General features: G+C 44.9%; 1 protein-coding gene across 2 annotated transcripts in view; it reads left to right on the top strand.

Annotated features, from left to right (window-relative positions):
- Positions 1–425: 425 nt before the first annotated feature.
- The window catches only part of ERGIC1 (endoplasmic reticulum-golgi intermediate compartment 1), a 92302-nt gene continuing 80649 nt past the window's right edge, over positions 426–12078 (top strand). For both annotated transcript variants that reach the window (XM_019534956.1, XM_019534957.1), the window contains exon 1: positions 426–528. In XM_019534956.1, coding sequence (XP_019390501.1) covers positions 509–528 — 20 coding nt within the window. In that variant the 5' untranslated portion in view covers positions 426–508. The remainder of the gene's footprint in view (positions 529–12078) is intronic.

Raw genomic sequence — 12078 nt, forward strand, 5'->3', positions numbered from 1 at the left:
GCCAAGAGATTTGCAAGAGCGGGGAGTGACGGTGGGAGCCAGGCCGCGCTCGGGGCCGTGTCCAGAGAGGAGCCCCGTGGCAGAAAGACATCTCTGGAGACAGGCACGTGTCTGGTTGCTCACTGTGGTCCCACCGGGACGCCGGTCTCCAGAAGGGGAACGGGCTGCGCTGGCCTCGCAAGCCGCGCTACACCTGCAGCGCAAGATCTGCCCAACAAAGCCTGAAGCCTCTGCTCTGCCTGCCGTCCCTCTGACCTTCAGGACCTCCCACTCAGCCAACTCTCCTGGGCGCCACGCACCGGCCTCAGGTCAGACCCTGCCTCCGGGACCCGGCGGCGCCGCCCCGCGCTGCTCCACGTGGGCTCGCGCGGCGAGGCCTGTCCCTTTAAGGGGGCAGCGGAAGCGGCGCCGAGCGCCCAATGGGGCAGCGCTTTTCGGACGTGTCACTTCCGGGTCCTGCAGCCGGCACGCGCGGGACCTAGAGCCGGGCCGGGGCCGCGCCACCACCATGCCCTTTGACCTCCGCCGGTGAGTGCGCCCTGTCCCGCCCCCCAGTGCGTCTTCGGCTGCGGAGGAAGGCAGGAGGCGCGAGGGCCCCGGCCCCGGCATGTGGAGGAACTTTGTGTCCGGCCCCTCTCGTGGCCCGGCCGGCGGCTCCCGGCCTCCAGAACGCAGAGGGGCCCTGGACGCCCAGCTGCTGCCAGGCTCCGGGGGGTGTTGTAGTGCAGGGCTGTGTTGGCTCCCTAGGCCGGGAGCTGGAGCCGGGCTGCACTGTGCCCCTGCACATGGGAGCTCCCAGCCGGGGGATGCTTGCTGGCGCAGGGGGAACCCAGGCTGCTGATGGATCATCAGATCCCCTCGCCCTGTATTGCTGGTGCAGGGGGATCAGGGTCCTGGGCTCGCCCTGCACCAGCAGTGTGGCGTGATGGGGTCTGATGCTCTGACCCACAGTCATGCTTCTTGCCACTCATGACTGTATGTCTGGTGTTGTTGCACTTGTAATTGCACCTCTGCCAGGGGCCTGAGTAACTTGGTTAATGTGGAGCTGTGAGTGCAGGTGCTAAATAGTATTTTTTGGGCTTGTTGTGTCTTTCTGAAAAGAAGTGCTGAATCCCTCTAACTCCCTAAAGAAGCAGGAAATGTGCAGCTAAGATTCCCTTCCCTGCTGCACATGCACATCTGCATCACGCTGTTTAGTGCTGTTATAATAACACTGCAAAACAAGCATTGGTGAATTGGGAAAATCAGCAACAAGAAGATGCTTCCCACGTAAATTGATCATGGAACTTCATCTGTAATCCCCTCTGAAATGTTAAGACGACTTGGGAGAATCAAAATGAATTAGTCCTCCGGTGCAAAATGGTTTTGTTTGTGCCTGCTAAATCAGGCCTCTAAATTATGCAGTTTGACAGGATCCTCCTCTTTATTCATAAGGGACTAGTGATCCTGGGGATATGTCTTTGAATGAGAGTGCTTGCTGAAGTACAACATTGCTGAAAATGACAGGATTCATTATATCCACCTAATTTTTTGGGGGGGGTCTGTAGCTTCAGGTGAGCTCCAGGCTCCTGTGTTTGCTGGGCGTGAAACTTGGTAAGAAAATTCTTCCCCGGCTCTGGTGATATTCAGTCAGTTTCAGTTCTGTAAGTCTCCATCTGCAGACTGCAGATGTGAACAACTACAGTCACTCCATAATAGTAGGTGAGAGGAAGTGAATTGCATGCAGCTGGATAAATGTGTTTCCCTTTAATGTCTCAAAATCCTTTTGAAAACGTAAGTTCACTAAAGTGAAAGGAAGGGTGGTTCATAGCAGGGCTCTGAAACAGATACATTTAATGAACCCCTTAAGCTGTAAGGCTTGGATCCACATTTCATGGAAATGTAGAAGTGTCAGCTCATATTTTTGTTTGAGAGATGTCAGAGTCATAGATAAATCAGTTTCTTTGTTTCCCTCAGCTAGAAGGACTAAAAATAGATTTTTTCAAGGTATCTTCTTACATAATGTGAACTGGAAAATAAATTGTTTCTTCTCCATCCAAGCAGAATAGCAAAGATGTATCTAACTAATATACCCTGCACTTGCGAGTTCTGATCCAGCGAACTCTCATCCTGTGTGACAAAACTCATCCCATTTTAGGCAGCATGAACTAAGGTTACGGGCAGAATTCTTGTAGAAATTAGAAGATTTTGACATGCATTTACATTGGTATGATAATTGTGAAGCTTGTGAAACAATTATTTGGGATTAAAAAATTATATTGGTACAGATAAAGCATGGTGAATGTATTCAAGAACAACAGTTGTCACAACCATATATCCTGTGGTGTGGTGTTCTGGAGAAAGTCATGTTCCCATCATTAAAAAGTCAAAGGCAAAGAGAAAACATCAATCATCATATCCAAGATGCACTATTTAAAAAAAAATGTCTTTAATGCTCCATGAGGCAAGTGGCTTTTTGTTTGTTTTGTGTTATCTTTTATTGGATGAACTACCAGTTGTGTGACCCACAAAATCTTGGGTTTGTTTTGTATTGCATGGTGGTGTCTGTGGCAAGAAATGAATAATCATGGAGCTGTTTCTGTTTAAATTGTGCCCACACAGTTGGTGCAGATGGAAAAATAAGGTGAGAGAATGGAAAGTTGCAAGATCTGTTAGACCTTTTGTGGGTATGAACTGCAGAACTGAAACCATGCCACTGCAAACACCAGGCCACAAACATTTTTGCCAGCTTTAAGTGGAAGGGGCATGTAAAGAATGAGTACACTTGGAGCTTCAGTGACATCAAAGATAATAAGCAAGAACATTAATTATTCCTAACAATGAATTGGCAGTGAGTACAGACCTAGTGCAGTATGCTGTAGATAGAAGTTTGGGAGTTGCATGTTTTGCTAGCTAGGTCACCATGTAGTGTACCTCTAAGTAGAAAGGGTTATATGATAGTCTGGACCAAAAGTGATCAAGGCACACATGACAAGCAGTGAGAATCGCATCTAACTGAAAAGGTTCAGCCAACAGTGAAATAAGGCATTTCTGGCCATGGAGGATGGGTCGAAGTTGAAGGACAGACCAGGGATGTCAAACATATGGCCTGTGGGCTGTATCTGGCCCATGGAACTGTTGCATCCAGTCCATTGGTAGTCCTTTGTGCTACCAGAAGCTCACTGCCCCTTGGCTCCTCACTGTCGTATGTTCCTGGCACTGCTGACCAGCTAGAGCCCTGTGCTTCTGGGCAGCGATGTGGAGTTGGAGGTGTGAGGCTGCATGAACGTGGGTCCATGCAGCTATATGCCACCAGTTCTCTGCCTCTGCCTTGCCAGAACACCATGCTGGTGCACATTCCTGGCTCTTCATGAGTGCATGCCCCTGGGTCCATGCTGCATGAACACAACATGGTGTAGCTGTGCACTCCTGGATGCATGCTGCTGCCCAAATTCAGCCCCACAGATCCAACCCAGGAGAAGCCCCCAAATGTCAAAGTGTAATTCGAACCCTGGTTGCAACCTCGTGATAGAATGAACCTTCTGTCTCTTAGGCTGCAGGTTCAAATCTGGATCAGATGAGTAGAAACCAAAAGATTACTTTTGTACCCAGTCTGCAAAATTAGTTGACAAGTATCAGTTTAGTTCCTTACCAATGAGAATGCATATAGCAGATAGTAGGAGTGCTCAGAGGCCAAAGACTTAAGAGCCCGTGACACTTAAGTATACCTCTTACACGCCTACAGGTAATCTTTCCAGCTCAGGAGTGGGTCCATGTTGGTGTGGGTCAATGGATGGAAAAAGCCTGGGCAGTAGCATGAGCTGTATCTGCTGCATATAAGTACATAAAAGTTCACTTTCATTAAGAACAAATTCAATTCATCTTAAAATTTAGGAAGTGCTTTGACCCTAAATGAATATAGAATGAAGGAACAACCATCCTGGCCCAAAGATTCTTCTTGTTTAAAGTATGCTTACCACATATCTAGTACTTTAATTCCTTTTTCTATTACTATTACTTTAATACCTACAAGTCTTTTCTGAAGTAGGTGAGCAGTTATTAAGATCATTAGTTTCTAGGTTGAAATCTTTGGTACATCTCTTCTTGGATCTGCATGGCAATTGAAGCACATGCCATTAAGTATATGCCCTTCTGCCAGTATAAATTTTGGCCTCCATAAAGCACGGAGTTGTGCTGTTTTTTACTCTTAAAGTCCAAATTCTACCCTTCTTTTCTTGTTTGTTAGGTCAAAGGAGCAGCATCCTAAATTAGGTTTGGATTGTGATGTGCAGGGCAGAATTCAGAATACCAGGGTTGCCATGTTTTTTACAGGAGGTGCAGGTGTCATTAAGATCTCGGTGCATCTCTGGCATGTGTGCACTTTTGCATTTGCACAAGTCAAACTATACTGCTACATAAGCAGTTCTCAGCTTTTTTAGACTTGAGGCATCCCTGGATAGACTCAAGAAAATACTTGGAAAATACCAGCTTTTAGTTTTCACTTTTTTTCTACCTATATAAAAATAATAGAGCAGTTTTTTGTTGCAAAGAACTCAGAAAGGCCACAACGCTAGATTTCTATTTGAAATCTCCAGCTTTTTTTTGTAAATCTATGTTTGTAAACCTAACAGTGCTAACATTGTGTTGTCCCCTCCGTGGCATCCTGGTTGAGAATCACTATCCTACACCATCTTAAATGGGAATTGTGGGACCAAATTGTATGTAATTCATTCTAATTACTAATTAAACTTTGCTTCAGTAGCAAATGGTATCTCTGCTATAAAAAGACCCTTGCAATTTAAAAGGTCAGCTTCACTGCATTGTGAAGACTTATGAAGGTCAAAAACATGAAATAAGTGCATAAGAAACTGTATAATAAAGTGAAGAGAAACTTTGCCCCAGGTTTTATTTCCCTTGTGGTTGATGACTTTTCTAGCACCAGTCAATTTGTTAGTTATATATGACTCTGTGAAAGCAACCAAAGCTTCCAAATTCTTTCAGTACTCTTCACCTGTTGATGTGTAGCCTGAGAGAAACTAAAACAGAGTAGTGGCAGGTTTCAGTTCTCATTGTAACATGAGGCAGTTCTGAAGTTGTGCCGACGGATCGTAGCCCTGTGCTGTTTTGCAAAAAAAGAAAGGCATTGCTATGCGGCCTCTTATTTATAGTTAATTGAGGAATTTAGAATTATTTCTCATCATTTAATCACTTTGCTGGTTTTATGTTGCTTAATGCCATGAATTGGAGTATTATAGCCTACTAATACACTGTGAATGGATTTTAGAGGTCATGGGAGAAGGAGCTAGATTTAGAAGCAATTTTTATTTAAATTGGAAATTGTAGCGGTGACTTATAGTTTTTTTGTACGGTACCCAGTCAGCTGGGGTCCCATCTTTGTTGCTCACAGGCACAATCTTAATGAACAGGATTTTCTTTTAAAGGGACTGTTTGTGGGGATGGGTATTGTAACCCACGCCTCAGAGTTTCTGTTTTTGGGGGCATAAGCACATCCTTGCTTCAGTTCTTATTTGTCTTTCTTGAGCTAATTGGTCAATCCCTAATTGAAGCTGACATACTTTCAACTTAATTGCTTTGTAGCAGAAGGTGGGGGGGGTGTTTGAGTTTTTAGTTTAAACCCATCCATTGTGATTGGTAATAGGTGAAGTGATGCTTAAAGTACCCAGTCTGGAGTCAGAATTTAGTGATGTAAACTACAGTACTCTCTGGTTCCTGAGATAATGTTGTGCTTTTGTTCATCCACCCTGCATAATAAAAACTAGCCTTAAAGCAGCAGATTGCTAACCGCTTAAAAGCCTTCTGAAGCATTTCTTCTAAATTCTGAGATATCAAGCAGTAACTTTTGCATTCAGTTCTGGGCACTAATGAAAGCTTTCTTTGTGATCCTCACTCTTAGGAGGAGAACAAACATAGCTGTCCTACCTGATCTTTTCCTCATCTTGCCCCTTGTGAGAGATTTATGAGGCTTGAAACTCCAAATCCTGGTTTTATGACCCTCAGCATGGAAACTAGATGAACACACACCTTACATAGATTAAACCTGGCTATTTGCTTATTTTTGAGCAGAGATCATGACTAAATAACATGCCATTATTGCAAGATCAATATAAAATGGTAATGGAAATGTACATATTTGGTCCTGTTCTAATTGGAATCCTCAGGACTTTTTACAGATTCAAAATGAGTTTGCAGTGCTGATAAGCTAGTAGCAGTTTGTACTGCACCAGTCTGTTTGTTCTTTCTCAGTGTGCTGTTTAACCAGCTGAATTAATACACAGTCATTTATTTGCCAAAGTTACTAACTGAACTTCTGCAAAGGAGCTTCGGATGCCTTTTGTGTAGAGCATTAAGTATTGATGCTAGCTGGGAATGGATGTGTATTTCTTCAAGGGTAGTGCTTTATTTCTGATGTTTGTATTGTGCCTTTATGAAGAGGTCTTGGTAAATTTCATTTATAGACTTGTATATGATCTGGTTGGAAACCGTATTTTTCACTTCCTGATTTAATTTGTATAGGCATAAATAATAACTGTAAATTATGGTCTATGCCAGGGGTCAGCAACCCTGGCACGCGTGCCGAATGTGGCACATGAGGCCATTTTGCTTGGCATGCTGCAGCCAGCCCTGTCTCTGGGTAGCTGCTGTCAGAGTCCCAGCTGCCTGCTGGGAGGAGCCTGGGCTGCTCCCAGCAGGGCTTGTAGCGTCCCAGCTGCCTGCTGGGAGCAGCCGGGGATCCTGGCTGGCAGCAGCTCCCCAGAGCCAGGGTCAGCTGCAGCTGGGAGGCTCCAAACAGCTGTGCCAGGCTCTGGCATCAGCACTGCACTGGCAGGTGTGCCTTGGAGTGGGCAGTGGGGGAGGGGCCCGGCAGTGCAGCCCTGGTCTTTCCCCAGCTCCTGGCATGGAGGTGATGAGCCCTGCTAGCTGTTTGTAGCCAGCCCGGGCTCTGGGCAGCTGCAGCAAGCAACGGGCAGGTTGCAAACAGCTGCACCAGGCTCCACAGCTCTGGGATCAGCTCTGTGCTGGTGACGACTGTGTGTGCACCTCGGGGCGGACAGCGGGGCAGTGCAGCCTGCCCCGGGGTGCTTATGCAGTCACCGCCAATACGGAGCTGATGCTGGAGCTGTGGAGACTGGCGCAGCTGTTTGGAGCCTCCCGACTGCAGCTGGTCCCAACTCTGGGGAGCTGCTGCCAGCCGGGATCTCGGGCTGCTCCTAGCAGGCAGCTGGGATGCTGGAAGCCCTGCTGGGAGCAGCTCGGGCTCCAGCAGCTACCCAGAGCTGGGGTAGCTGCTGGCAGTCACAAAGCCTGGGCTGTGGGGCAGGGGCTTTGGGTGGGGGGCATGGGGTGGCAGGGCTGGGGGGCACGGGCTTTGGGTGGGAGGAAAGGAGTATAAGCAGGGCATCCTGCCATGTACCCCTTGCCCTCATTTTGTTTTTCTGCCATGCTGGTACTCCAGCACCTTCTGAAATAGGTGTTGTGTTTTTTGGCACTCCGGACAAAAAACGTTGCCTACCCCTGATCTACGCTATTAGCTGCTGTTTTAAACTCCAGAAGATCTTATTAGCTAATGAAGTAATAGTTATACACCTTGGAATAAAAGGCACTGTGCCAATACCACTTTAATATTAAAATTTAGTATCTCTGATTGCCATAAGGTATGTGTATATTATTTCTGGTGAGCAATGTTAAATGAGATGCAGCTCATCCAGTTGCACCCAATACAGAATTCTCATGAAATAACCAAAGTTTGTTTGTTTTTAAACAATGAAATTGTCTGGCCTATAACTTTATTTAAACAAGAGGTCTTTGAGGGGATCTAAAATAAGCAGTCGCAGCAAATTTATTATCCATGTAAGATTGGATTATATTGAGAGATTCTAATGATGCTTGTGACATAGGTTGAGGTATGTATGAGTCCAAATACAGTAGAATGCTAAATAAGCACACACCATTCAACCGCATATCTTGTCAACCCTATTTAGTTTCTACAGTGCAGTTTTCTTCTTTTTCTCAGGGTTCTGTTAAAAGTTCTTGCTCTTTTTGATACTAGAAATCCAGTACTATTTGTGAGCACTTGAAGAAATATCTTTCTAAATTCCTAGGAACATTTAAAAAGTGCTTTTAAGGCACACTTTTTGCCTATAGACGACAAGAATTTTGAATTGCTTCAAAAGGGGAGGGGGCATTGGTTTTCCAGAGCTTGCATCAGCTGCTTCACTGTCATTTATGCCTGTGTGCTCCAGCAGTGATATGCATGAGCTAAGCCACTATAAATTCAAAACTGAATGAAACAGGGTTAAAGTTGCATTGGTTTTGCTACAGTAACTGTTACACTGGCTATACAGTAGTAATACATTTTACAGTCAATTTACTGGGGTGGTTTGGTTCCAGTTAAAATGGGTGTTTGGTGTTAGAGTTATAGACAATTAGGGTTGGAAGGGACCTCCAGAGGATATCTAATCTAACCCCTTGCTCAAAGCAGAACAATCACCAACTAGCCAAGGTTTTGTCTAGCCAGGTTTAAAAACATCCAAGGATACAGATTCTGCAACCTCTCTGGGTAACCTGTTCCAGTGTTTTACTACCCTCCCAGTGAGAAAATTCTTTCTGATATCTAACCCAAACTTCCCTGCTGCAACTTGAGACTGTTGCTCCTTGTTCTGTCACCTGCCACCACTGAGAAAAAGCTAACTCCATCCTCTTTCGAACCCCTCTTCAGGTAGTTCGAACCCCTCTTCAGGTAGTTGAAGGCTGCTATTAAATCCCCTCCCAGTCTTATCTTCTCTAGACTAAATAAGCCCAGTTCCCTCAGCCTCTCCTCACAAGTCATGTCCCCCCAGCCCCCGAACCATTTCCATTGCCCCTGCTGAGCTCTCCAATTTGTCCAGATCCTTTCTGTATAAAGAATCCTTTTTGGGGGCCCCCAAAATTGAATGCAGTACTCCAGTTGTGACCTTACCAGTGCTGAATTAGAGGGGAATAATCACTTCCCTTGCCCTATTGACAACACTCCTACTAATGCAGCTCAGTATGCTATTAGCCTTCTTGGCAACAAGGGCACACTGCTGGCTCAGATTCAACTTACTGTCCACTGTAACCCCCAGGTCCTTTTTTGCAGAGCTGCAAAAAATCTGCTCAGCTAGTCAGTCCCCAGCCTGTACTGGTGCATGGGTTTGTTCTGTCCTAAGTGCAGGACTTTGCACCTGTCTTTGTTGAACCTCATGAGATTTCTTTTGGCCCAATCTTCCAATTTGTCTAGGTCACTCTCCTCCCCCCTCCCTCCCCATCTTGGTGGGACTAGCCCTACCCTCCAGTGCATCTCCTAGTCCCTCCAGCTAGATGTCATCTGCAAACATGCAGAGGTTGCACTTTATGCTATCTTCCAGGTTGTTGATAAAGATATTGAACAAAACTGGGCCAGGACTGAACCCTGGTGCACTCTACTTGATATCGGCTGCCGACTAGATATTGAGCCATTGATTACTACCCTCTAAGGCCAGTGGTCCAGCCAGTTTTCTGTCCACCTTACAGTCTATTCATCCAGCCCATACTTTTTAGCTTGCCTGCAAGAATGTAGTGGGAGACTGTATGGGAAGCCTTGTTAAAATTAAGATATGTCGCATCCAGAAGTTTCCCTGCATCCACAGAGCCAGTCATCTCATCATAGAAGGCAGTCAGGTTGGTCAGGCATGACTTGCCCCTGGTGAGTCCATGCTGACAGTTCCTAATCACCTGCTTCTCCAGGTGCTTAGAAATGGACTCCTTGAGGATCTGCTCCATGATTTTTCAGGGACTGAGGTGAGGCTGTGACTGCTCTGTAGTTTCCTGGATCCTCCTTTTTCCCTTAAATATGGGCACTATGTTTGCCTTTTCCCAATCATCTGGGATCTCCTCATTGCCATGAGTTATGATGGCCAGCGGCTCTGCAGCCTACCAGGCAACTCCCTCAGCACCCTCAGGTGCATCCTGTCTTGCCCCATGGATTTGTATACATTCAGCTTTTGTAAACAGTCCCTGGGCTGTTATTTAGCCATTGTTGGGCTGCTTACCTTCTTCCCAAACTGTGCTGCCTGGTGCAGTAATTTGGGAGCTGACCTTTCCTGTGAAGACTGAAGTGAAAAAGACATTGAGTACTTCAGCCTTTTCTGCATCCTCTGGCATTAAGTTGCCTCCCCCATTCTGTAAAAGACCCACACTTTCCTTGATCTTTCTCTTGTTACTGACATACATGTAGAAACCCTTCTTGTTACCCTCCAATTGCTCTTTGGCCTTCCTGACTTCATCCGTGCACGCCCAAGCAATGCTCTTATACTCTGTGTTTTACTTATTTCTAAGTTCTCAGTACCTCTTTCTCCTCCATTCTTGATGGAATACAATTTGTGGACTAAGCAAATGGGAGACAAATGTTAAGCTTCAGTAAATTGTGGTTCATTTCTTGTTGGCTTCACTTTACCAGTGCATCTGTCTTGCTTGGTTCATTTGCTGATTGCCACAGTCCTCTCCTTGTGATATCATAATTTGTTGCCCTGGAACCAAAGGATCGTAGCATCACTGAGCCAGCAGCTGTGGATAGTAAGCAGTCAGAGCTCATGGCAGTTGTGCATGTGTGTGCACTACTTTAAGTTGCTTTTTTTTTTTTTTTTTTTTAAGAAATCACATAACTTTTTTTAAGGCCAGAAAGAACAGTTCAATCATCTTGTCTAACCTCTCGTACAAACCTAAGCTATTAAGCATTTCATCCAGCTATTCCCATATTCATGGAAAAGTTTCTTCCAAAGGCCTGTTGAAATCTTCCTTTCACCATGTACATTGCCAAACTTCCTATGTACTGAAATGGTTTTCTAAATGCTTTAATATATACATAGTGATCAAGGCTCTGAGAATGATCAACTTGTTACACTGAGACAGTTTATGATTTGTTGGTTGGGTGTACTATTGTAAAAGGTGACTTCATTTGGAGTGACGGTGTGATGAAAGTCCCAACTGCTTTAGAACTGGTTCTGCAGGTGTCGCAGTGTTAAAGGAGGATTTTCTTAAATGAAGCATGTCTTATACTTATCAGGAACTCACTCAAGGAGCCAGAAATAAGAATTGGTTTTTATAATGAATGGACATTTTGTAATGTGCACACATCCACATTAATATAACATAATTACTAATTATAATGCTCAGCTGTACCTTTTCAATTTTTTAATAGTCGGATCATGAGACAACTCATTTGCCTGCCTTCCTTCTGTTAACTGCCTTAGGCCATTCTGTACAAGAGAGAAATTGGGTTAGGAAACATGCTAAACATTGGTACAACTCATTTATATGTATGTATGTATGTATATATTTCTTACTCCAATGCACAATCAATATCAGGTGCCCCAAAGGCTTCATCCTGGCTGGCATAGTCTCAGATCACATATATATTTGTGTGTGTGTGTATATATATGATCTGAGACTATGCCAACCAGGATGAAGTCTTGGGGGCACCTGATACTGATCATGAATTGGAGTAAGTGGGGAGCCACTCAACTGAATTGGGTCTGTGAACTGTTACAAGATCGGTAGCCTTATTTGAGAGCGCTCATACAGGCATACCTCGTTTTATTGCGCTTTGCTTTATTGCACTTTGCAGATACTGCATTTTTTACAAATTGAAGGTTTGTGGCAACCCTGCGTCGAGCAAGTCTATCGGCGCCATTTTTCCAACAGCATTTTCTCACTTCGTGTCTCTGTGTCACATTTTGGTAATTTTCGCAATATTTCAAACTCTTTCATTATTATTATATTTGTTATGGTGATCTGTGATCTTTGATGTTACTATTGTAATTGTTTTGGGGCGCCACGAACCGCGCCCATAAATGACGGCGAACTTAATCGATAAATGTTGTGTGTGTTCTGACTGCTCCACCAACTGGCCGTTCCCCCATCTCTCTCCCTCTCCTCGGGCCTCCCTATTCCCTAAGACACAACAATATTGAAATTAGGCCAATTAATAACCTTACAATGGCCTCTAAGTGTTCAAGTGAAAGGAAGAGTCGCACGTCTTTCACTTTAATCAAAAGCTAAAAATGATTAAGCTTAGTGAGGAAG

The sequence above is a fragment of the Crocodylus porosus genome, unplaced genomic scaffold (genome assembly GCF_001723895.1).
Source record: "Crocodylus porosus isolate Cpor-Errol unplaced genomic scaffold, CroPor_comp1, whole genome shotgun sequence".
NCBI lineage: Eukaryota > Metazoa > Chordata > Crocodylia > Crocodylidae > Crocodylus > Crocodylus porosus.